This window comes from Rissa tridactyla, chromosome W (genome assembly GCF_028500815.1).
Source record: "Rissa tridactyla isolate bRisTri1 chromosome W, bRisTri1.patW.cur.20221130, whole genome shotgun sequence".
NCBI classification, from domain to species: Eukaryota; Metazoa; Chordata; class Aves; order Charadriiformes; family Laridae; genus Rissa; species Rissa tridactyla.
The window spans coordinates 982,467-1,009,905 of NC_071496.1; the positions used below are offsets into that span (position 1 = coordinate 982,467).

The 27,439-nt window shown below is 45.6% G+C and overlaps 1 protein-coding gene across 3 annotated transcripts in view; it reads right to left on the minus strand.

Moving 5' to 3' along the window:
- The window catches only part of LOC128901927 (WD repeat-containing protein 7), a 124,446-nt gene that overhangs the window by 7,569 nt on the left and 89,438 nt on the right, over window positions 1–27,439 (minus strand). For all 3 annotated transcript variants that reach the window (XM_054184071.1, XM_054184069.1, XM_054184072.1), the window contains 4 exons: window positions 22,237–22,354; window positions 21,294–21,443; window positions 20,596–20,678; window positions 15,709–15,808 (listed from right to left, as the gene is read on the minus strand). In XM_054184071.1, the coding sequence (XP_054040046.1) occupies window positions 15,709–15,808; window positions 20,596–20,678; window positions 21,294–21,443; window positions 22,237–22,354 (451 nt within the window). The remainder of the gene's footprint in view (window positions 1–15,708; window positions 15,809–20,595; window positions 20,679–21,293; window positions 21,444–22,236; window positions 22,355–27,439) is intronic.

A 27,439-nucleotide genomic window follows, 5' to 3' on the forward strand; every position in this document is an offset into this window, starting at 1 on the left:
ATAATACCAGCAGGGATTTTTGAAACTAACGCCGCTGCACTATATCTAAAGGTTCATAATACTGTAACGTCACCTCAGAACAGCTGGAGGAGTACGCGTTAGGCAACTTGGTATTCTTATTGAAATCCGTATCTCCTTGCCAATTACCAGTTTAAAAGAGGTGTCAACAGCTCACAGGCACGCCTCAGGTTTAACTTCTAGGAAAATCATTTAAAGTGTGAATTTTGAGTACAATTAGGATATTCTTACCAACGAAACTGGAAGAAGAGAGTGCTGAATATTTTTTCCATATTTTTAAATAGTATTTTGTGAGATACAGACGAATTAATTTAAAGCACTAGTAAAAGGGGTATAATAAGAATTGCGAACAGTTTGTGTAAAAAAAATAAAAAAATATAGATAAGAATCTAGACAAGAGATCATGCTGGACAAACACCGGATCCCTGGATTTGCTCATGCTCGCTGCCGGGAAGCCCTGGAAAGCTTTCGATCTTGAACCACAAATCCCTCAAGGCTGATATTCACCGGTAGTGAGGAAGTCTGGGCTGACAGCCCAGCGCCAGACAGCACCCTGCAGGGAGAAGAGACACTGACCGCTCTCCAAAAAATCCCAACATGGGCCAGATTTACCATGTATTACACGGATTTCATCCAACCAACTATCAAAACGCAAATCACATCCTCAATGGGCAGAGCTGGTGGAAGGGTGACGAGCGGAGCACAGCCAGCAGGAGGCCGGGCTAGGAGCACGCAGTTCACAGAAGAGTGTCTTTTTTAAACAGAAGAAACTTAAGTAAAGAAATAAATTGTCACCCAGATAACCCTGTATGGCTCACAGCACCAGAGAGTGATGAGAGAAGGTGCTCTCTTACAGATACTGTTCTTCAGAACTCATAATTTGCATTGAAAATCAGTCCCTATTGAAAGAAAAAGCTATTAACAATTCTAATTAGACTAAGAATGAAATGCTGTCCTACAGTGAGTTAACAGGAGCTGGGAATACATGGAGCATCCCCTCTCCCTGTGTAGTTATTTACTGTTAGGGAAATACGGCTTGATAATAAGAGTTAAACGGATCAAAACCCTGCTTTCACCTGCCTACATATGCCAGCTCCTATTCGACAGCTGATAATCGGAGTATGAAACATTTCGAACCTTTCAAACTCCGGTGATGAGCCAGATGTGGTTGCAGCAGCCCTGTTTTTTCTCCTCTCCTATCCAGGCAGCCGTCACGACATTTCCAGAAGTTTCCCGCTCTTTCCAGCCAAAGCGTGTTTCGCTAAGGTACCCTTTGGCTAAAATTCCTTCCCAGCTGCGTCAGCACAGATGAAGCTGTGAGAGCGAGGGGGTTTTTGGCACCGCAAGAACACTCATGCTCAGACAGCTCTGTCAGAGGTAGCTCTTCCCGCTCAGCTCCAGCTTTTACCCACCCAAGTTTTAAAGAAAAGCAGTTAGAACAATGTCACAGTCACGTTTGGAGCACCGGAGTATTTTTAACCTTTGACTTCAGAGCCTTCAACGCACTTGCAAAACACACAAATCCATCATTCCCAAGTGACCCGAGACTTTAAAGAAAAGCGTTCAGCAACTCCGACGGCGGAGGAAAAGCTAACGAGATCAGTGCTTCCCGCCAGGACACTGGGGTTTGGGGACTTAATTATCCTTCTAGAAGTGTCTTCTGCCCTGCGGACTCTGGGAAAGCAACTCTGCTGTCAGTTTTGAAGCAGGCCTTCTGATTTTCGCCGCTCCTCGCTCTAATTTTCTAATCAGCACAGCCGTGTTTCCAGATCTTTTGCGGTTCCTGGGCAAACTGTCACCTGCTGCAGAACTCCCCGACGCTGCTTGTGCTTTCCACGCTTACCGCTCGCGTCCTCTCCAAGGGTCACAAGCATCGGCATCAAGATCATCAGAACAAGTGGAAGTTTGAAAATCGCGGTCCTCAATTTTAAAATATTTAGAGAACATTTTCTTACAAGCCTAAATCTTTCTTACAAGTAGCCCGTGTACGATGGGTTACACTTAGTGATGCAATGTCATTGCCTTTGAAAAACACAGCAGCTTTTCAACTTTATAAAATTTATTTATTTAAATAATTTATGCTTCTATCGCGACCCCCCTTACCTAACTGGGAACACTGGCGAGACCCCCATGCGCAAATAGGCACATGCAGTGACATCCCCCAGGACACCGTGCCACGCTCTCGCGGGGCTCGGTGGGAACTCCAGAACTGCAGTGCGTAACGACTGTCCTCCTCCTCATCACAGCCCGCGCTACTGCCAAAAAAAGTCTTCCGCCTAACAAGATTTTCACTTTTCTACCATCAAGCAAGCATACATTTTTATGTGATGCAGATCACGGGCATCAGCAGATTCCAGAATATTTTGCAATTAACACTTTGCTAAGGCCTGGTGGGGATGGGCCGAGAGGCAGAGGGTGAAGTGCTCTTCAGAACACACCAGGGTGTTCAGAAACCCCATGAACAGTATCAGGGCCACTTATTCACACAACCGCTCTAAATTGCGGGAAAATTCATTCGTTATAATAGTAATAATACCTGGAGCATTACATGCCATTGTACAACTATAAAATCTTCAAGCAAACCAGCGATCAATAAGTCCTCAAGAGCTGCCAAAGTACAAGAGATGATCTGTTCACACATTGTTCTGGTTATGAGTTATTAAACATGTTTGGGGTACAGACTGTCCTTGCTTGGTGTTAATTGTTTCAATTCCTCCCCAGACGTACTTTGGTATCTGGGTTAAAAGCTTTACTTTGATCGCAGATTTTCCGGGTCCCTCTCTTTTGGGAAAGCCCCTTTGCAGCCGCTGGCAGCCGCGCTGGGGCTGACTCACAGGCGGGTGTCCCCATGTCCCCGGGACAAACGCAGCCCTGGCCCACAGCTCCCACCCGTCGCTGCTCCGGGGGGGTCCCAGCCCTTCCCAAGCTGGGACACCCACGGGTGGCACACTCCGGGATGCAGGAAGCAAAGGAGGATGCAGTCAGGCACAAAGTCCCAGCTCAGGACCAGGTTCTTCCCTAACAGAGAACAACCCCCCCAAAGCAAAGACGCAGTCACAAAGGCCTTGCCTAGACTGGAGAAAGAGGGCAGTTAAAAAACGTGTTGTTCAACAGTTCTGCACATCTACAGAGACAGGGGCGTTTAAACTCGTGCTTGTTGGCCACGGGCAACCCGAAAGGGAGAAACCCAGACTGACCGTCACTATTTAACGCGCATTAGGGCTCTGTGTCTACTTCAACTATGGGACAGAAAGTAGATGGGGTTTTGCGAGTTATGAATTGTGAGTTAACATTAGACTTATATTTTGGGCTTCAAAGGTATTTGCACAGACTCTTGTTCCAGCTTTTCTTTGAAGGAAGTGATAGGCCTTTAGGAGGAAAGGACGATGGTTCTTACGCACCGAGGCGACTGACAACAATCTATCTGGCGAAACACTGCCAAACCTGCATGGCGCAACCTAGGGATTCTCTCTTCCACAAAAATAGCATTTCTGAGAAATTCTTTCCTATCAAAGTTATAAGAACAATGTAAAAAAAAAAAAAAAAGTCCTTATTCCCCTTCCCATCTGGATGGGTCCGTGCACAGCTCCAGAAAACTGCTTTAGCAGCACCTGAAGAAAAAAAGCTTTTTATAGAGGGGAAAAAGAAGAGTCAAGGTCACTTTTTGTGTAGGAAATAGTGTCTGAATAGGAAGTAATAGCTAAATTAGATATAATTTTAGACACATGGAAACTCAATTTGCTTTACGGAGCTTGGTATAAAATCTGTATAGCTACCGTTCTGTCACTGCTCCTGGGGATGCCAGGAACCCAGTGTTGCAATAAATCTGTAACTCAGCGGGGGGGGGTTGTGGCCCCCAAGGCTGGTCAGCAACTTTTAATATCCTTTTCCAGTCTATTTGACTTTTGGATACTGAATTGTACGGCTTCACAAAGAAAAAAATCCCGTAGCGGAATGGATTACACTGCCAGCTGAGGCATAGGAGTTAAGTAGAAAGCCGTAGTTGAATCAGTTTTTTTATTTAGTTTTTACTAACTTCGGTTATTCAGGAGCAGTCCTGATTTCTGTGCTCGGACTCACAGTCCCAACTCGGCATCTCCCCCAGCTTCCCGCTTCCAAGGAGATGCTCCTGCGCCTGCAAAGGCAGCAGGCCCGCGAAGGCAGAGCGCCGTTAAACCAGCCTCCAAATCAACGAGAACAAAAGGGCGGAAAGAGAAAACACTGCCTTTTAGCAAACCGGTGCTGCTCATCAGCGTGACCCGGAAAGCAAATTTGGTGATTCCCGAGGCCTCATTCCTTCGCCTCCCGAGGCTGGGAAGTTGGAGGGGAGTGAGGGTATGGATTTATCGTGCCCTCGCCGGGCTGCACACGAGGACTCTCAGATGCGTTACTTGGAGCTTAATGCATGTATTTATATGTGCAAAGCAGGTTTATCTGCGATGCAGAGGCAGATTTGGTGCAGATCAACACCATCCGGGTGGAGAGTTAATGCAGAGGAGTTAGTGTGCTGTGAATTCACACCTTGGCTAAATCCCCACCAGCCTCCCGTGTAGAAGCTGCGTATCAGCGCAGTTTACTCCCATAAAATCTGCTGCTAAATTACCACCAGCTAACCAACCGGGCATAATTAAATACTGGTTTTAAAAGACATTTGAGAAACTTGAAAAAAGTGGCTGTGTTGCTGCTGCATAGCTGGGATTTGCTGTTGACAGGACAAGACCATTTCTTGTTACAGTAAAATTGAATAAAATCCCTCAACGGTATTATTGGCCTTGTTTAGAAATATCGGCTCAGAGTAAAGCTACCACAGCCCACAGGGAAAAGGGGTCTGCCCCACACACGGTGCCTTCCTCCTGCTGCGAGCCCATCTTGCACCGCCAATAGAATGGGAAGAAGAGTAAAGAGCAAGGCTGGCGTCTGTATCACTGAGGAGATGAAAACATGAAGTCCTGGTGCAGCCACAGCACATCCCCCCAAGTTCCAGCGATGCCTCATTACTGTCTCCGATTCCATTCTTATGGATTTTCCCTTGTGAACTCTTGCTTGGGTGAGTCAGATTCTAAAGAAAACAGAACAGAATCATCCCCAGCCGCCCTGCACGTCACCGTGGCCGTCTGTACCCCAGCCGGGGCACAACGGGGTGTTTTTAGAGCAGGACACCGCAGTAAATGCTTGCCCTGGAGGGCAGCGCCACGGCATTCGCTCTGCAGCCCCGCGGCTCCCCTTGCCCTCCCGCCTCCAGCCAGAGGAGGAGTTTGGCCTATAAAATTAAAAGGTTATACCCAGTAATTATCTTTTATCTGCAATCTGAGGATGCGTGTTTCTACTAACAAGTTTTCCTGCCTCATCTGAACTTGTCAGCGTGACAGTGTCAGTAAATGCCCTCACAGCTTCAAGATTGCAGGATAACTATCTTTCTTTTTCTACCTTTAAAACGCTGTGTTAGAGAACAGCGTCTTTTATTCGGTAATCAAATTTAACTAAAACAAACCATCTGGCATCAGCAACTATTCATTCCAAAGATAATATGAAATCATTTTCTGCTTTATATAAGAATAAAAATTTGCAAAGGCATCTAGGTACTGCAATAAAATAATCCTATGCACAATTCAATTACGGCTTTGACTGCTGAAGCTCTGATTTTAATTCTGCAGCCAGCCAAATACAGTACCGCGGACCAAACAGTATTGATCCTAGCCAATGTTTAAAAGCATCTTTTGCTTTGAAACAAACCGAACCAAAACACAGGCTTCTCTTTAATCTTCGGGTAAAAGTGTCAGTTTTTATGTACAAAAGCCGGTATCGGCATCACCCCGCAGCCTCCTCCCGGGGAGGCGCAGCAAAGCGATGCTCGTGGCAGCGATGCCGGGGCTCCCCAGCCGGGCACCCCCTCCCCAGGGACCCCTGGCTGTACACGTCATCGTATCAGCAACAGCAAGGACATCGCCTTCAGCAGGTGTCTTTACAGGAGACAAAGTTTTCATAAATCACCCATCAAAATATACAGCCCCATACACAACCCTGCATCATCTCCAGCTCAATGCTGGTGAAGAGTTTCGGTCTTCGGAGTGGCTTCTCCGAGCTTCCAAGACTGGAGCCACCAGCCAAGCAGGAACACAAAGTACCCAGGCTGATGGCAACAGCCAAAAATCCCCTAAAAATAAGAACAGCGCTGGAGGTAGATGGATGTTTTCCCATAAAATTCATGGACCTGTTCAGTTTGAGCCCTGTCGGTGGGAAGAGCAGAAGACGTATCTTCTGGAAAAGGCTTCAGCTGCCCAGGTAAGGGGCAGACACCTTAGAGAGCCAGATGAAATGCCTGCTGCCCACCTGCACACGGAGGAACAGCCCCCCCTCCAAAAGAATGCTTACGGATTATCAAGATTATAATTAACGAATAATGACACTAAATCTGTTTTGGCTATAAAATAGTGCTAGAGACACCGATGAACAAAATATGACTAAGGAACTTTCAGCCGTTAACATTTTCCCATCATTCCAAAATCAGTAACAACCGTGTACCCTAAAATCTAGTTACCTGGAATACACCTACAGTCTGGTAACACTGATTTAGTGTTCCATTTGGAAAGGAAACAGCAGAACATCACTCTCTTTCTGTGTTAATGCACCTCCAAAGAAAGGAATTTCAATTGTATGTTGATGATAATTTACAATCTTATGCAAAATATTATTTGTTTTGAATTTAACATCACCTTTTAGTTGCATTCAACCTGCTGAGGGGGCTTCTAGCCTGGCAAAAATGACTGCATTATTTTTTTTTGGTAAGCATATTCTTAATAAATATATTTCTTTAAAAATAAAAAAAAAATAAAGCAGCATATCTCCTGGGTCATGACTTTGCACAGTATGTAAGTCACTTCAGAAAACCTCAAAACTGTCAAGTTTGTAAAATCAATGGGAAAAACGCCGTTTGGAATGGGAAGTGTATTCAGGCCGGCTGGCAGCGGCAGGAGCGCACGGCGTTGGCGTCCCCGCACTGCAATGTGGCACGTTTATCACGAGATAATCACTCCCCCGGAGGATTAGCGGCACACAGATGAACCTTGTGCCCCGCAGCACACTTGGGGTGTCATTAGCTTGTGATAACCCCACTCCCTGCCATCTCCTATTGCTTAATTAGGGGTTACAGAGGTTGTAATAGGACTAAAAGAACTTGGGCGAACAGAACTTGCGATGAGTGATACCTTAAGCAGTTCAAAACCAGGGGCTGCACGTGTGTAGTCAACAAAGGTGGAGATGGGAGGCCAGAAGCACGCATTGTGTTTTAAATTAATGAGCTAAAACTCCAGGAAGTGAAGAAATCTAGACCCACACTATGCCTCATTTTCCCTTGGCAAATTTAAGTTTTTTCAAGTAGCATTTTGCCTAATTCAAGCATCATGTATAAATAAATGAATAAATTTTTAAAAAGCAGGGTTTTAGGACACCAGCTCACCTGAAATAAATTATGAAGTAGATCCCCATCAAACACACAAGATCTCCAGGTGTCCCAGCAGAAGCACGCTAAGCTATGTACCTGCTGGAGAAACTTCATCCCGACTGCAAAATCCCAAATGGCGCTTCTCAGCGTCAGTGGTTGGTTTTTGGCCACAGCCTGCCGTTCCCGCTGCCGCAGTGCCTTCAGCACAGAGCAGGGTGGCTGCAGGTCCCGTGGCGTGGCTTCTGCTGCCTCTTGTAAACAAAGGCCACGTTTGCAGACGGAGCTGCCACAGACCTGCCGCGCTCAGAACTGTTTTCCAATTCACTGCGAAACATCAATTATCTTTATCAAATAACAGTATCTCATCGCAGTCCATTATCAAGATGGAGTCTTATTTTAGCCGGACTGCGGCCCTATCTGTATATCAAGGCTGGCCGCGGTGCCAGAGTGAGTGAAAGGCTGTGAAATAATCAATAATCATCATCAAATTGTGGTCGACAGGTTGTGAGGATGGAAGTTTTTGATGAAACCTCAACCTTTTTTTGTGCAGCTGATAAAGCTTAACCTTTGCAGTCCCTGATATGTATGACTCAGTTAAAGGCAGCTCTGCATACGCTTAAAACCCCGCCGGAGCCGCCAGGCTGAAGCCGAGAGCACCTTCATGCCGTCAGACATCCCTCCGGTCCCGAGCAAGTCAGCGGACACAGAACCACCGCAATCCTGTGTCGGGGTTTTTTTATACAGCCTAAGGAGGACAACGTGTGCCTAACAACCGACAGGAACAGGAGAAAAATTGCCAGCAAGTATTTGTCTGTTCAAATGTAGGCAGCTTTCTGCTATCCAGAATAAAAGCAGCACGAGATCACACAGATAAAGGAAGAAAATTAAAGTATAAAACCATACATGCACTAGGCTAACTGCATAGCAGCCCTTCTGTTAAAGTTGTTATTCTTATTCGGCCCTTTTCTTATGATAATTTGTTTTCGAAATAGAATTAAGGCACAGAATGAGGTTGTAAACATTTTGTACCGGGTTTTCATTTTTGAGCATAGCGTGACTAATCCGCAACCTGAATATAACCTCTGCGGAGAACGGAGAGGTGATTCAGCCATACATTTTCCCTTTTGCCTATCCATCCCTTTCTCTATAAATAGAAACCTGAGGAAATTTGTCAAAAGTCACGTGAACAAGCAGAATGTGAATTTCGAGAAGAATGTACATTTGTGTTTTTCTGGGCTGAAACAGTGATTAGGTGAAGCATGGAAACCAAAAGGGCACCAGCCAAACCACATGTAAGCACAAAGTTATGGCTGTGTTTATATTTGCTACCTTAAAAAAAAACCCCAACCCACCCAACCCAACCCCACCACCTTGACCAGCTCTCCCAGCACTCAAGACAACCGGGGAAGTTCCCTGCTGGTCGGGCTGAGCAAGAACACCAGAACTGCTGGGCACTGACCAAACCGCTGGAAAGCCTTCGTAAACTTGAACAAATTCCATGGGATCCGGCAATACCATCTCCAGGGACGGTGACTCAACCGCTGCCCTGGGCAGCCTGTTCCAATGCTTAATAACCCTTTGAGTGTAAATTTTTTTCCTAATATCCAACCTAAACCTCTCCTGGCGCAACTTGAGGCCGTTTCCTCTTGTCATCCCAAGGAGCCTCATGTCTTTGGTTTGTCAAGTACGATGGTGGGACTCTGACCACGTTTAGAGCACTCATGTGCAGAAAATAAACTAATTTCTTACGCAAATTAACAGTTAAATATAAAATAAGACCTAGTGGTCGGAAGCTGAAGCTAAAGCAAAGTCAAACTAGAAACAAAACGCAGCATTTTTAATGAAAATCACTAACTCCTGAAATTATGACGTTTCTGGCCCTGGAAAATTTAAGATCAAGATGAGACGATCTCCTGAAGACGCAGGTTGCCCAGCGGTGCTGGATGCCTGTGCAGGAGGTCAGACCTGATGACAGCAGAGATCCCTTCCCACCTCTCTCCCCGCCTCTGCCCGGGGGCCGCCACTCATTGGCTCCCTCCATTTACAATCGTGCTTTCCTGAGAGAGACATCACCTGTGATGAATACGCCCTGAACTGCCAAATGCCGCTCTGGAGACCGCCGATGTCACGCTGATGGATGTGGCACCAGGCACTAGTAAAAAAAAGGAAAAACCTGCCCTTCCAGGGCACATGGGTCCCCCCCAGGTGGGGAGGGGGCTGAGCATCTCCCCAAGGGCTGCTCCGCATCCCACCGCGCTGGGAAAGCCTCCTAGGGAGCCTTTACCTCCCAGCGCCTGTCTGGGCACACCGCGCTCTTGGGGGATTTAAAGGTATTCTGGTCACAAACCACTACTTCTCCAGCAACAGAAAATGCTGAACGGATTCAACAGCAGGTACCGTATGAAAATATGCCAAAGTTTAGGTAGTATTTCTAATAATTCTAATTTAAGCTTCAGGACAGAGTTTCTAGTGCAGTTTAATACTAGAAGGCTGCCTATCGTGGAACTGTCCTATTTATGGAAAAAAACAAAAAAATCCCCTCAAAGCAGCAGTTCAGAGTAATAATCTAAAGCACAGTGTAAAATAATATTAGTGAAATAGAAGAAACTATTGGAAAGCTTTCCTTTCCATAATCTCCTCCAAGACATGGCTATTTAATAGTAAATTATAACGTAAAGAATTTGAAAAAAGGTGGTTTAGCTTACTGGCTAAAAACAAAGCAGTAACAGTTTGATATTTCTGTTTGCCGTAATTATTTGGGAACTTATTATCAAAGCATTTAAAATTTTGTATCGATCTTGACATTTTCATATCATCTCACTTTTCATAACAGGTTATTTTGTTGGTTTGGGGTTTGGTTTGGTTTTTTTCTTTCCCTTGAAATCCCTCCCGGCTCATTTTGATTATTCGAGCGCTTCAGAAGCCGCGCTGACCAAGCTTCTCTGCTGTTCGCAGTAACAAAGCCCAGGCGAAGGACCCCCTTCCCCGCAGCCACGCAGGACGCACGGGTCCCCTCTGCGGGGCACAGAGCCAGACCCCAGCGCCTCGCTCACCAAAGGCTCTCCGGAACGCCGGCAGTCATTCCACGGGCGGATCGGCGGCTTCTGGAGCGCACGGCACTAAGATGGTCTGTTTTATTACGAGCGTCATGGAGACGGCGTGAAAAATCAAGAGCCAGAGGCAGCGAGCAGCGATGGGTCAATACTCTTCCCCGAGACATTGTGTAGATAATCAACAACACGGCCCCGGGTTCTCCGCGCTGCAAACAGCTGAAGGGCAAATCAATACCGCCATGGGAAGGACGGACATTGCCTGGCCCCACTGCCGCTGCGGGAAAGCGCCCCGGAACCCACAGCAATTCCAGCCCCGCTCCCATCCCATGCCGGGCACTGGGAATAGCGAGCAACACTCAGGAAACATTTAATAAATAATGTAACAGGAAAGAGAAAAAGCGAAAGAACCAAATCTCCAGGTTAAATTGTGGTAAAAATTAGGAACAACAACAAAAAAAAACAACGCATTTGGAATTGTCATGATGTAATACACAAGGGCTGCTATTTTCATGCCGATGTAACGCTTTAAAAATAAACTAAAATCCAAAACCCCAGAAATAAGATAATTGCTTGAAAGCAGGATTAAATGTAGAAGAGTTTAAAAATTTTAAGTGTTATAATTAATAAACTATCTCTTAAAACCATTAGGAAGAATTTGCACGTTAACAGGCACAACAGCAATAATGCAAACCAAAAGCAAAATACTGAAATGCAGATAACTTTGGCTTTGAGGCAACATTTTACTGGTAGTATTAATAATTGACACCTTCTTAAATAAGTGATACTAATATTGTAGATTTTACTGGAAAAAACCTATCATATATAAATGTTGATTTATTATTTGTTCAAAAAGGTGATCCTTGACATCCATCATTCTATTAATCATTAGATGTAATTTCTCCTTCAGTACATAAAACCACCTTTCTTTGAAACAAAATACAAATGTGCTGGAAGGAAAGAAAACCAACCATACAAAATGTTTTTGTTTCCTATTATTACAGTGAAAATGCCTCCCCTTTTCCTTCAAGCAGGCAGAACATAAGACTCCTCTCATTAGCACCCTATTTCACCTGTAACGCAAAAATAAAGTAACCGCATTTGAAGCGCATATTCAGGCCAGCCGTTTGCTCTGCTGCTGATAATTACTACAAAATTCTCTACTAACTACGAACCGTGTTAAATCTGTGACGCAATTTCAGTAACACAAAGCCCTACGCTGCTCAGATCTTGCCATCAACTGAATTTAAAAGGGATTATTTTTGTTAGCATGGCTGCGAGACGTGAAGACCCAACATGTTAAGCTTTATTTCCATCACCGTAACTATGTTAGTATGCATGCGGGTAAGATACCAGATTATATTTTCATGAATTATTCAATGCAAACATCCCCAAATCAAAAGCAGCCACAAACAAAGAAATCTCTCCCTTTTCTGAGGATTTCTGCTATTTTCTCCAGGCATCCCTGGAGGATGCGGCTCTGGCGCAGGGGGCTGACACCCGTTGTGGCGGTGACCCCACTGCCCGCCCGCTCCGTCCCCCGTGGGCTGGGGGACAACATCTCGGAGCGAGGTGAGGGACGCAGCAAGGAACTGCTGGCACTTCTGTGCTGAGCCAGCAGACAGGTCTTGCAGGAACGGTGAGCTAGCCCTAGGGCTACCAGCCCTGAGGCCATCAGCCCACCTTGCCCTCCTGCTCTGGCCCCCACTCCCACCACCGCTCCCCACAGGAGAGGGACCCCCGGCAGCGCCAGCAGACATGGAGCAGACACCCCCTTGCAGACAAGGCTCTCTCAGCTCACCAGAGCTTGTGTTTTTGATCTCAGAAATCAAAAACGTTGTCCCTAAAAGCAGGTTTCCAGTTTGAAGCACCAGAGCGGAGGTGCTGCGCGGACAGGGTAGGCAGGAAAAGATGTTCAGCTCCAGGAAGAAGGAAGCAGAAAGCCCATCTCTGGCTCTACTTCTGCATGCAACCCAAAGGAACGGGAGCATGGAGCACAGGTTCCCTCCTGCGAGCACCAGGCAGAGGGCTGATGGAGCACAGTCCTCTACTGCACACCAGGCGCATCACCCCATCCCACCCCGTTTTGGGGAAAGGCAAACACGGGGAGCTTGGAGAAACCCACCGTCCTCGCGGCTTTTTGAGAAACACAAAGAAGAACATTTTGTAGTGATTCCCCGAGCTGGGGGACCATGTGCTGACACCCCTGCTCAGGAGAGTGTTCTGAGCCACAGAAGACCCCCACCCTATGGGACGGCCTCCACAGCAACTGGTAACAAACCACCAAAGGATGGATCAGGAGCGAGCAGCAAGTCTAGGGGAGAAGAGGAGGTTCTGCATCACAGGAACACGCATGGACACAACCACCACACATCAAAAACTGTGAGCCTTGACACACAGTTTCATCTGGAAAAGTAACATTCAGATAAAAAGCCTTTTAAAGCTCTGCTTTTGTGTGGTTTCAAAGAAGGCAAGAAGGGAAAGAAGATTTGGGGAAGCCCAGCAGCAAGACTGGAATAAACACTGAAGTCAGTGTGTGTGCAGCCCAGAACGTAAGTGACTCTTTTGCCTAAGGAGGATTCAGAGAAATGGAGAGTACCTTACAGAGAAGGAGCTTTTACAGTTCTCTGTTCTTTTCACCTTTCAAAGCAAAGGCTGAAAGTGAGCGTTAAGGCTGCTTGTAAATAAGGCGGCAGGGTAAAAACCAAGGAGAGGAACCCGTTATTTAAGGTGAAGGTCAATGATGGCACAAAGACTTAACTGTAGTGGTGTGGGAATAAAAAAAAAAAAAAAAAAAAAAAAAGGTATTTCTAACCCTTGATATTTGAAGCCATCAATATTCTGGAACAACTTTCCACTGGGTGTCGAGAAACCCTGGGGTTTGTGAGACAGCGCTTGCTCAGCTCTTCCAAAAGAAAATTTGAGCTTTTTCCCCAATTTCAAAACTTTTTCACCTACACAATCCTGAAGTTATTTCACGTCTTCTGAGCAGCCTGAAATCTGCAACTGTGAGAAATAACTGAAAAGATCAGAATTGGAATAAGAAACCTGCATCCAATAGATGGCGTTGCCACCTAATAAGCATATGCATGGCACTGACCACGTTTTTCTACCTCACGAATAATAATAAAATTTGCAAAGGACCCTGCCCTAATTATCCTGAAAGTCCCTTCGGTCATCCCCATCTCTGCTTTCCACGATCGTTTGGAAGCTTGTTAAGAAAGTAAGAAAACAAGTGTTGAGTATTCACCAAGGCATCAAATTAGCGGAGGCGATGGTCGGGCTGATTCCCTGGCAGGAACGCGGAGTTCGCTGCAGGAGCCCGGGAGAGCGGGCTGCAGCTGCCACGGAGGAGAGCGCGCTGGGGAAAGGGCTGGCAAACACCAGCTATGCCCAATCCCCTCCTGCAGCCGGTGGGGATTACACGGAATCTGCTTTAAGAGAACCGAAGGAAAAAGTAAAGAAGAGAAAAAGAAGGTATTTCAGCACGCCTGCCAAACCCAGGGCAAATCAAACCAGAGGGATGGTTTCCATGGATGGTTTGTCCCTAAACACAGACGTAGGCACACTTTGCTGTCCTGCCGCCCAGCAGCCCCGGGTGTCTGCAGAGCCGCTGCGGCCCACCGGGCTGTGCAGGACGCGTTACAGACCCACCTGGAACTCACAGTGAAGCCAGAGACGCCGGAATCACCCCCTGTACAACAGCTTCCTCCGCCCACCTGGGAGCCAGCTCAGTAGCTGAAGTAGGAACTGGACAAAGGTAAAAGCGCAGGGACGACAGCACTGGTTAAACGCCGCTGCTAAACGGAGGGACGGGTTTTGTCACCACTCTCCTCGCGCTCTGATGTCAGACATAAGGAAGCGCACAGCTGTGCTCTTCACCTCTCCCTCTCCAGCAGCAGCAGGAATTAGCCGTTAACGGCAAGATGCCAAGGCCTCCCAGGCCGATCTGGAGCTCGCATGCTGGATTTCCAGTGGGATGATGCCTACTGACAGGGACTGAGGCCAGTGCCTCTCCAGCAGCAGACGTTCAGCTCTTCGTCAGCCTGGCAGCGGAAGAGGTGGGGAAAAGTCCCGCAACACGCATGGGCTCCTCGCACGGGCAGCCGAGGAGACTATGTGGGAAGCGGGACACGCACAGCTCTGCAGCACAGTGCTCATCCTGGACAGCAAAAACGCTCAGCGACGTCGGATGTATCAACATACAGCGGTTCCTCCAGACCCATTTTTTAGTTAAATTAATAAATCATGATCCAAATGACTTCAGCTAAAGCAAGACAGAGCAGTCCACACTTCCTATTTGCCTGCATTATATAGCTATTTACAAAATAAATCTGGCCATCTTAGCTTCCATAGGACGGCTGCTTTAACAAAAAATACTGGAACATACAATGCTGTGAAGTATTAGATTTGGGAAATACTGAGTGACGCTGCAGATCAAGCGGGAAGAAATCTACGCTGCCTTCTCTACAATGCACATTTTGTAAGGACTAAAGATAGCAGCTATCAGAAACAACAAAAAAATTATACTTCCACGCACAAAAGAATAAGGTAGATTCAAAATACAGTTATTTTATCCAAGCTTTACATAAAGACTATTGAAATTCAATGATAACTAATAGCTGATCACATAGTACAAGGAATAATAAAGACATTACCAATGAACTTTTCTGAAAAGGCAAATTGCCATTTAAACATTTTTAAATCCAAGCACTCATTTCAATGTTAGCCTTAAGTATATCCTCTTTTAGGTCACTGGTAACTGGTAAGAAAATATGTATCTTATTTAACCTCATGAAAGTGAATATACCTCAAACATAAGCATAATGGCATTTTGTAGAGAAGAATTTTAGGAAAAAAAAAAAAAGGTCAGTGCATTTTCTCTGTGACTTCTATAGTAGATATGTATACTGCTATAAACCCTAACTTTTTAAAATCAGATTTTCCATTTATTTCAGAGCAGGGATAGCACCTAACTTCAGGCTTCCATTATTAACCCATCTGTGGCACCCACTCAGTTCCAGTGAATGAAGACAGTAGGGCTCTATATACTTTGAGTCCTTCATTAAACTATCGATCCCCTCAGCATTATCCATAATGTTCCAGCAGCTCAGCATGTCAACTGATGCAGAGCTCGCCGCTCTTTCCTTTCAATAACTTCCACACTTTATGGGGAGGAAGTCACAATGATTTATTTACCTGACATTTCCCGGTCCGGATGTCGTAGAGGGCCACTGAACCATGGCGAGCTCCCACTGCTATTCTGTGACTCCGCTCGTAATAGCTGACCATGTAGAACCTGAATTGAACATTAGAACAAGTAACAGGTGAGATCTGACCTGCCTGCATGATGTTAAAATTAATTTGCAATGCCGTTGGGTAATTAACGTTAGGGCTAGAACAGAGATTTGATTTAAAAATCCATCAGCTGCCAGTTTTCATACTTGGCATTCAGCAAACAAAGCCAACTGATGTTTCATACATCACCGCAGAATCCCACCAGATTTATTTATTTTATTACGGAGTGCTGAACATTTCCGTTGAGTTTGGGAGAAATCTCTGCGACAACCGCCAGGTCCCCGAATGTCCCTGGGCACATCTTGAGTTTGGGAGAAATCTCTGCGACAACCGCCAGGCCCCCGAATGTCCCTGGGCACATCTTGTTTACAGTCGAACACCACAGTAATGCTGGCTGTCAAACGGTTAAACGAGACAATCTTAACACCCTGAATGACTTAAAAGCACTTTTGCTTGAAAATCAAATGAGAAAGAATGAGAGAAAACACAAGGAAAAATATGCAAACTCCTAAATTGTTGTTTGGCACTCGGCGAGAGGGGGAGAGGAAAATTTATCAAACACTCTCTAATCTAATAAGATCCTTCAGGTGAAAAGGAACCGAGAAGCATGAAATAGTCCTTAACGTTCAGGCATTGATTCGAATTCAAACAATTGCAAAATTCAAGGAATTTCTAGACCTCGAAACACAAGAGTCAAAACCCTTATTTCGAATTCAAATCTTTAGGAATATCATCGCGCCTTTCTTCCAAAAGGGAGAGCAGGCCTGTGAAAACTGCTGACTGCATTTCCCATTAAGTTTTAATTTTACAGGTAAATTTTGCTATAACAACACCCGCCAAAGATTTCTAGAATCAGCCTACAAAAATATGCTGCTGACCGTATTTATGGCTTCCAACAACAAATCTTACAATGATCTGTCTCCTTGCTCTTCAGGATTCCCAGCGTGCCATAGCAACTGCTCTCACACAGGTAGGATACACTTGTTTCTGCAGTGCAGGATGGCAGTCGGGAAGAAAAACAGCATGAAACATGGTGTTGCGGGGAGGGAAAAAAAAAAAAAAAAGAAAAAAGAAAAGGAAAGGAGGCAAATCGCTAGTAGTTGTGCAGAAGGGCAGGAGTGAGCAGAACTCTCCCTTCCCACCAGCAGGATGGTGGGCAGCTTTTGAACACTCCCTTTTCTAGAGATATGGAAATATTTCCAGGCCACATACCATCTCTGTTACCTTCTTTTACAGCCAACATCTGCCTCCTCAGTTTGCTTTTCACGTGCCTTTGGTCAGTGGTGGCCACACCACTTATCTATTCATTATTGAATAATAATAGTTTCTCATTTATTATTGAGATGACAAAAAGGAGTGCTTAGAAGGAATCAAAAGCTGTTGGTAAACAGCCAGGGAGCAGGAGAGGCAGGAGCCAGGCAAGAGGAAAAAGAAGAGAAAAGGGATGATGCTGTGGGCAAACTGGTACCCGCAGGGCCCAAAGCCCACCATCCGTGGTGCGTAAGGCACGGGACTGCAATCGGACAGCATTCACAATTTTCACCATTTCATGTCAATCTGCGAACACCCGCACAATTAAAGTGGTGTCCCAGGTGAACAGGGAGGGGGCTGCTTTTACGCCTATTTTCTACAACCGGCCAACTCAGGATTTATATATAAACTTACCAAAAAACCCCACACCGCTTGATCATTACAAGTAAAATGGACTACAACTGAAAGTTTCTATATAAAATGTTTTCTACCCCCGTTAATTGCATTCCGCTACTGAATGGGCACAGCCCACTTGTCTCCTCCAACAGCTGTAGCAGGGGAGTATCACACACCATTACACGTAAGCAAACGGCATTTCTCTCCTTACTGCATTTAAATGCCCCTTTAGACAGAGCGCTGAGTCAGTGTTTTTCTTTGAAAAGAAGAATCCATCAGGCTGCACAACAGACGGTTTGGGGGAAAAAAGCTTCAAGGAAATGGATGTTTCTGAGTTTAGTTTTCTAAAAAAGATTACTCCTTAAACTGACATTCAGTCGTCAGCTCTTTAGCTTCATTCTTTATCTTTTAGTTAGCTTAGCATTCTTACAACCACACACAGATTTAAATATTTGAATCCTTTGCACCCCTTTCTAGCGTCTGCATGGTAGAGTTCAATAGAGAACGATGTGCCAGCACGTATTTAGAATATGCTACAAATCTGGTTTTGCATGCTGGAGCATCCATATCCATAGTTGGCATCTTAACGGAGACCCTGCTCCGAGTGCTGCCCACGGCTGCTCCGTGGAGAACCTTCCATTGGCCAACAGAGCACTTTGCCCAGCGCCGGGAGGAATCCACGGCTGGTGCCGGTACCAGCTAACCCTCACCATTAAAGGACGTTCGGCGCAGGCCACCAACTCTTTAAAAATCCAAATATAGCCATGTAAAACACTTGCTATTTTAAATTTGATCTATCCTCCTGTGTGAGCATACACCACCACAGACCGCTTTAACTCGGCAGCCTGCACTAACCACAGGACCTGGCCAAGCAGAGCCCATCAGGGACCGCTCGGCTCCGATGCAACTGCTGTACCTGGAAAATGCTCGAGTCAAACAATTTTGCAGCTTTCAGTATTACCCTTTGCAATTTTAAAGGAATTCTGAAATATTTTGGGTTCATTGCATTGTGCTTCAATACTTCTGTTATTTTGATAAGTGATGGGTTTGCAAGGAGCATGCCAAAAGGTGTTACGATCCTCTATAAAGAGTAACACTCACGGGAAAAACAAACAGACACCGTAATCATACGCTGCAAGATACAATAGCCAAAAATACCCATCGCCATGGATTTACCTCACCACCACCCATCAGGACTGAGTCACGCTCCCAGCAATTAGCGGCACGACTGCTACATTTGTACAACAGTGAAAAAACCTGAAAACCCGAGAGGAATGATAATCATGTACTTTAACCCAGCACACGGCTGCGCCCAGCCCCGGGCTTAATGCTCCGCTGAAACAGGAACGACGCTTCCAGGGAACGGCGGAGGCACCAACAGCTATTTGCCTTATTGCCACAAGGAAGGTTCTTCCTCCGAGGAAGAAGAGCTTCCACACCAAGCACCGAGACACCCGCATGATTTCGCCACAACAGGGGCGCTCGTAACGCAGAACGGCAGAAAGAGCACTGCGAGATTAAAAGAATTAACAGCAGGATTCTGTCACGGTGCTTCCACTTGGAATCTCTCCAGAGATTCAACCATTTGCTAAAATCTGATGAAAAGTTCCATTGGGCTGAATGATCGCATCAGTGGGGTGCTGTATCATTTTTACAATGGCTATAACTATGTAGAATAGGAAATATTACTAGTAATTTAACAAAATTTTAAGAGAACGTAGCACTATAAAAATACAAGAGGAACAGGGAGATTTTTGCACTAATTCCCACTTACCCTTGCATTTATACTTTAAGGTAAGCCTTTTAAAGTATCAGGAAGAAGGAAGATTACCTCTATCAGTATCCTACCTGTCAACAGGATAATTGTTCTTTTCTTGAAACTACCCAGTATTTTAATAGCTTATTAAATTAAAATGTAATGGTTGACAGATGATTATTATAATTTATTGGTTGTACCAGTTTAATAGCACAACTGGGATATTTATTGTAGTCTAAAGATACTGTAAGTGTTCCCATTTTATAAGTCACATTTTGCTATGTAAAAGTACCATTTTCAAAGTGAAGTGGAACTAGCCCAAGACAAAGAGGACAGATGCTGCTGAACTCCCGCTGATGGGCAGTGGGGGCCGGCGGCTGAGCTGCCACCGGTGCCTTTGGGCGTCCTCCGAACTGCCGCGTCACCGACAGCGCGAGCACAAGACAGCCACCACGCTTCTCCTTCCCTTTGATATTTTATAAGTTCGTACTTGTTATTTTACCAAGCTGCCTGTTATTTTACTGAGATGGAGAGCTTTAAACACTGCCGAAGCTGTTTCCACATGCTGCAGAGCGTGGGGCAGCTCTAAGTCACCAGCAGAGCTCTCTGCAAGGTTTAACTTCAACTCAATCTCCTACGTCCAGTGCGAGCATCCCAAAAACGTTTCTAAAACTGGGGGTGAAGGCAGGCTCTCTGAGGGCAAGGGTGACATTCGCTGCCTACGACAACAATTTTGGAGCACAAGCGGCTCCCTTGGAGGACGCCTGGGAGACGGTCACAGGGCAGCAAAACAAGGCTCTGTTCCAGGAAAGCCCTTGGTACTTTCTATTCCTTACCATCTCCGTTTCACTGCCTCGGCACACCGGGAAGTCTCACTCTGAGCTTACCCGGCTGCTCGTGGCTCGGGCTGAGCGCAGGAAGGCATGGTGCTGACGGCGGTGACTAATTCACTCAGGCAGCTTGTGCACATTGGAATCTCACTTGTTACTCAAGTACGTTATTCTTGTTTTTGTAACGGCCAAGATACTGATAAATCCTTTGAAGGAAGCTGCTTGGCTTGTGTGGCTGTTCCAGGGGAGCAGCTAGGATATATGGAGGGGCAGCAGGACAGAGCTTTTCATGAGAGTACACAATATTTTCCTGGTTTTTGACTTAAAATACCCAAACTTCAGGGAGTTGTTAATGCTTTTCTTTTCTGATCTACATCTCTGTCAGGTGGGGCAGAGAACTAAAAGCCTACAAAGGCTATGGGTGAGCTGAAACCACTCTTCACGTTTGCTGTTTCAAGGGCCAAGCATCATGTAAAAGACCGTTCCACTCAAAGAAATATATCGCGCTAGTGACCGTACAGTCTTCTTCACAGTAGTGTTGGAGGAAGAGCTCACCTGCAGATGGCTGGAAAGCATTCCTGAAGACCCTTTTTCTTAACTAAAGATCCTTCGAGGCAATACATGATGATGTCCATAACCTTGGAAACAAAAGTTAAAGTCATTTGAAATACCATATTTTATGTTTCATAATAAAACTTCTACCAGGCAAAAATAGAGATTTTTCTGTGCCTGACTGCATCTTTGATATCTGACTTTAAAATTCAGTGGGGATAAACCAAACAAGAACTGTCTTGCATACGATGGAGTTTACAACAGCAATGGTACTGACAACTGGAACCACACAAACTACTGGTAAACACAAGCTATCGGAGCTCTATAAATAGCTCTGGCTTGCAAAAAGCCTCTGGGCATCAGTAATCTGTTACATCATTTGTACCGTTCTTCAATATTCATCAGCACCAGTGAATGCAACAGATAAAACCACCCATGTGACCCCCCCCCCCAGCGCCTCCAAGTGTCAGCGCCACGAGCACAACGTACCTCCAGCAAATTCTCTTGCTTGCGTTTTTCCCCCCAACAATGCAATTTAAAGGCAATTTAAGCTTTTAAAGTGCAAAAAAAATGAGCTGGGTGCTATAAAACAAACCCTCTTCACACACAAAAAGGTTTATGGTCCATGTAGAACTTCTCCAGGCTGCCACACTATTCACTGCTGCACCAAACCCCCAGCAGATACGGCAGAACAGCCTTACCTCCACCAGAAGGTCCACAACGTCAGTTGGCATCTTCTCGATAAGGATCTCAATGACTCTCAAGATCTCTCCTTTAGCCCGAGCAAGAGTGGTGGTGTGAATATTCTGCTGAGACTGCGTGTTGGCCGCAAGGGCGGTGTGTCTGTGCACCTACCAAAGAGCAGGGTTACACAGGGAAACGCCGACTCGCTAAATATTCTCCATCTGCACTTACGGTTATATGCAGGTGCTACCTTAAGAAAGCCTGTACTAGGCAGAATGTTTTGCTTTACTTTGAGACCTAGGGATTATTGCCCCTGCTCAGTTACTCACGATCAGTAGGGCCACTACTGGTTACCCCTGATGTAGTTTTTAAACAAGGGTTTACCTGTTTTAAGTCATTCTTAATCTCCTAAAACTAAAGGTCAAGATAAGCAAATACCTGGGTCTGGATTACATGATTTTCACATACTTGAGCATCCATCTTTAGGCATTAGACGGCTGCTGTATAACGGGCTATTTATAACGGTCCGTCTATTGCCCGAGCCCAGGCAAAGCTCCAGGCTGTGCCTGGGCTCACTGGGACGACTCTCAGCCAGACCGTCCCCAGCCACACCGACCTCCCAGCAGCATCCCTTCCTCCTCGCCCTCCACACCCCACGGCTCAGCCCCCGCTCCATTTTCATCCAGACTTAATGGGGTCACATGCGCATCGCGTAAAGAGAGGAGGATTTTACACATTCCTACTGGAAGTTTATCTAACCAGGGTACAACGAATTAAGACAGACACGACTCATGAGACTTGGCTGAATATCGCTCCTGTCAAAAACGGTGGGGGATTTGGATTCCTGCAGGCACACAAACACCACACTCGCGGCTTCCCTCTGTGGGGAGGGACGTTTGATTCTGTCGCAGAGCCCGGAGCCCCAGCGCGGGCAGGAGAAGCTGCTGGTGCCCTGCTCACCTCCTTGGCGATGGTGGTGATGAAGGCGGGCGGTCTGGCGGTGGCGATGAGGGAGAGAGCGTGCCGCGCCGAGCGGGCAGAGTCGGCGGCTGGGCTCAGGGGCAGCCCCATTGTGATGCTAAACGGGCACCAGACAAAGAGGGGAGAAAGAAAAGGAGCATTAGAAATATAGAGTGAAAAGATTAGAAACAGCTTATAATGTCAGTTCAAGGTCAACGGGAGCACTCAAACAGTTAGAATATAATGGACTTCCAACAATGAGCAGTGATTAGGAGTCAGGGTGTTCTATCATCAAATACAAAATCGAATAATTAACCATGAAGATTGAAAACAGTATGCGCATCTGTCCAAAGTGTTAAAAAGGCCTTGTTAACAAATTATCTGTATGTGCTGAATACATATCACCCAACCGAGGACGAGGCAAACACAGAATGCCTGCCCAAGAATTTATGGTTTATTCTTTTACAACATTCTAAATGCAGGCTGACAAATACCCTGCTCATAGTGATTCTCCTTAATTCAGCTAAGCACTGGGTATAGGAGAGAAAAGAAAAAGCTTCTCGAAGAACTAAACCCACCAAATCTATCCGGTTTGATTTTCTTTACTGCATGAGTCAGTCGCAGCAGCCTGATGAGATGACAGACAGCCCCGTACCTTATGCTTTCTGATTACCGAAATTACTCAAAAGCTCTTCAGAATTTCTAACACTGAGGTTTTAACTGCAATTCTTTGAGTAAGGGATTAACTGGCACCTAAATTTTCCACACACAATGCTCATATTTGCTATGACGAGATAAATGCAAGAAACAATAAGGCAGTAAGTACCCAATAAGTACATTAAGCAAAAATAAAATCTGGTACTTGGTAATTGAGAGCATACGCACCTGACAAAGACAACACATACTTTTGTCTGAAAGCTTCCTTTCTTAAAACCGTACTATTTTTGCTATCACTATTGTATGTACCACAGCAGAGCCCAGTTTTGGTAGGTTAATTGTACGTTATCTGGCAATTCTACAAACCCTTCCTCAGCTCCTGCCCACGGGCCACCCACAGCCTTCCCAGCCCGTGGCCCAGAGCACAGGTACCTCCCCGGCTACCAACTCTGTGCCTTTGGCACATCAAGCTGATCCATCAAGCTCCATCTGATCCGTGTCTCTGCAGCACAAGAGCAGCGCGTTCGGCAGCACTGAGAAGCGCGGGGGCCAGGAGGGTGACAGAGTAGGGCAGAGCAGCGTGGTGGCACGGCACTGGCGCCCTGGGAGAGGACATCCCACCAGGGAGAACCAGTGGGGAAAGGGGTACGGGGAAGCAGGGATGAACGTGCTCCCATATGAAATTGGGCTTTTACAGAAGGGGAGGGGACACCTGGGAACCAGCGTGCGCTGGGATTAACCTGAACCATTCAGCCTACCCCACAAAGGAAACCTTCTCTGACGTGACTGCTGCAGCACGGGGAGACCACAAACCAGTCTGCCAGCTCAAAAACATTTTAACGTTTTCCTATAGCATATAGTCTGACCGATCCTGCTGCTATGACCACACTTCCACCAAGTAGTAGCCCTAAAAATTGTGGTTTGTTTTGGTTTTGATGAAGAAAAGACAACAAAAAGGAAGCTAGTTTCTTTTGCTCATTCCTGGTATCAGTCCAGCATTTGAATAAGCTGTAATTCCTCACGGATTTTGCTAAATCATGAAAAATTATGTTTGAGAATGCACTGAAATCGCTCCTCAGCTGTTCTTTCTCTTTGCTATTTTACTTAGAGATGACGTAACAAAAAAAGGTATTAAGCTGTAAGTGACACACATAGGTTTACTCTTTTCCTGTGGAAATGAAGTACTTCTCTGCAGAGGAGCCTGGCAGCAGTCGCTGCTCCGGAGGCTCAGGGAGGCAGCGGGACAGGAAGATCGCTGCTCCCGAACACGCGTAAGTGAACGGCACTAACGCACCAACATCGAGTTTTAAAGCCATTCCAACACCTCAGCTGCTTATATTACATTTAGCATCGCGCAAATGCTAAATGTTAATAAAAGTGAAGCTCATCATTAAAGCAACTATGTCATTCAAGCGCACGTTAACAATACAAGATAGTTTTATTACATGAAAAAAGATAACATCTGCAGCTTCCTCTGCTATCAGTGTGATTTGGGATGGTTTAATACTTTGACTGATGTACCTGGGATAAAAATACATTCAACAAAACGAGTACTAGAGCAGTGAAACAATCTCTAGACTCTGCAGTTTCCCAGAACACCGCGCATTTCTCCAGGCCGAGGATGCCCAGCTGGGTAAGGGCTGGCTCGGCACCACGCACGGAACAGGGACAACAGCACCAGAAGCCACGAGCGACTCTGCCCCAGCAGCCATCACCAGGCGTCCCATTCTGCAACCTCCGCGGCAGGCAAGGTGCAGGAAATAAACCCAGAGACACGGAGAAGAGTATAATCCACACTTCTACCCCTTCAGCATCTCTGTGTCCTTCCAAATTGGTAAAAACCGGTTTATCGGGGTCAACAAAATTCATTCTGCTCTGAAAACAAGGAGTCGGGCACAACCAGAAAAGAAGTGAGGGAAAGGAGAAATTGAAACAACCCAGAAGAGGTGGAAATCACAATACACGTTTGGTGTTCCAGGTGCACCAAAGCCCCCCAAACAAGCCAGCGTCAGTGTTTCCATCACGCCGTGCCACAAAGCCCACCTAAGTCCAAACCCCCAGGACTCAAAATGGCATCAGTTCACTTGGTCAAACTCCAAAAATATTTGGGTTAAATCTGTCTATTCACCTTGTGACGTTAACATTTGAGAGCTTCTCTTATTTTGGGCTACACCAGAAAAATTATTTCTCTTCGACAGAAGTTATTCTGCTGTTTCCTAGCCCAGATTTTACAATGACAGTATTTGGAAGTGAGACCGGAGGAAATCTGCATTTTCAGAGCAGGACGGAGAACACAAAAGGTGGGCTTTTTCCCCCCCAACACTTCAACAAGAGACCACATGTGCAAATGTCAGTAAGAGAAAATAAGCGTGACGTGGCACTTCCCCAGATGCACTGAAAATCTCCCCTCGGGGTTTTTTGAAAGGGGTTCCTCCTCCCCTGTGCTCTTCTACTGAGTATTTTGGTAAAGATTAACAGAAGTTTACAAACTCAACTAGCTTATTGCAAAGTCTGTTTATGATTTTGTAGAGGACGCAGGTAGCACATGGTAACTGAATAGTTACATTACTGATCTCTTTAATTTTTCTAGTTTTTGAGAGAGGTGTCTACGCAGGAGAACACATTCTCTTAATTTGTTTTTTAAATGTCTTTAAAGATACTTCTTGATGCAATATCTGATTTAATACTGTGAAAGCTTACAAATTGAATACTTTGCAACAAAGAACTTCAGGGTAGTTAAAGCATTCTCTGCCAAATTAACTCTTTTTCCAGAGCAACAAGAAGATGAGGTATGGATCGATCACCATTTTACAGACCTGAATTCACATAAATACAAACTAAAGTTTATTATAATTTTCTCTCCCATTCCTCACCAACATTCTATGCATTAAAACTACCGAGTTTGAAAACCAGTGAAGCCTCTGCGACAATAAAGATGTCCCTGTCGGCCTTTTACTTGTAAAACTGTATTTGCCTATAACTTTAGAAGTGCTGTTTGGCTGTTAGAGCCAAAGGTGGTGAAGCAGGAAGAGGGAGGTATCAAAGTCAGGCTTTCCGAGGGGCTCATTATCTCCTGAAAGCAATCAAACCCCCAGCCCTCTGTACTTTTTTTTTTTCCCCACTCTGAAAAGGCTTGGTGCTTCTGCCAGCAGTCCTTTTCCTTACAAGGTGCTTGGTAAAGCGTGCATTTTCCTGAAAAGCAACAGGCTTTTTGTTAATTCATCAGCATGTGGGCAGAGATTAGCCCCCTCCGGGCTGGGCCAGCTGCTCCAGCCCCGCGAGAGGGGACCAGCTCCCCCACACCGCCCCGACAAAACCAGGCAGATGCACAACTAACGTACAGAGGGAAAGCTGCCCTTCACACCCAGGCTTCTGTTCTCTATGGACGAGCTTTAGGACTTCTCTACGTCCAGCAAGAGTCGGCAGCACGTGGCGTCCCTCCTGTCCTCGTCCTGCCCTGACATCCTCCACGGCAGCGTAAGCCACGGCAGCGTAAGCGACATTTGAGGAATCATTTCTGTACACATCACACAGACAAAATGGATGCAGCCTGTCCTGTAACGCACGGCTCTAACAGCAGAGTCTACCTGCAAACCACAGTAAAAACCTCGGATCTAGTACTGTATTTATTTGTGCTTTTTGATTTATGCCTTTTAGCTGATTTCTCAAAGGCCGATTCTCAGTGGCCAGTACCCTCCTCATCAGGGCACGATGCTCTCTCTTTTCCCAAATCCATCACCAGCTTCACCCGCGTCAGTAAGCTGAACATCTTGACGGTTTTGGCAACCAATATGCTATTTGAATAATGTTTTCAATGAAATATAGACTTTTTTAACAGATAACTTGTTTATATGTTTAGCGCAAGTTATCACAACTTTGGAGTACTGTTTATGTACTTCACTATCTACAAAAAAATAAGGAAGATGCATTTGAAAAGCTGATCCTCAGACCAAGCGGAAAGCAACAAGCTACTTGGGAAGAGCTGTAGGTCACACCTAGGAAAAAGGTAGATGGAAAAAGTTTCGATGGCGATGACGAGAAAACATAGCAATCGGATGTCTACAAGTCCTGACTTCCCTAAAGCAATGCCAGACAAAAACCTCACGGGACCAAGAATGGTCTCTCCTCCGGCCGGAGAATTCGCGTGCCACACCACCTTCAGGACCAAAGATCCCAGCTCACATTTCTCCTTTAAAACCCTCAATTCCAGCAATTGTTTAGGCTGCGTTCTAAAAACAGTCCCCCGTACTTGAGCGCTAGGGATGGTGCTACTATATACAGTAGGACGGCCCCACAGATAGAATCCATAAGGTTATAAAAGTATAGTAAAGTTTTCCACTAAACACGATCAAAACTAAAGAGATTTAGCCTAATTATTTTAGTACTCGCACATATATAAAATCATATAGATGGATTAGAATGCAATTTGCTAATTTGGGTATATTATATCATAACCTGTATCAAAGTGTAGCTTGTAATTCAAAGAGCAAAAATACCGGACAGCAATGATCCCTACCGTCATCCACGCCAAGAAACCAAAGCTGAA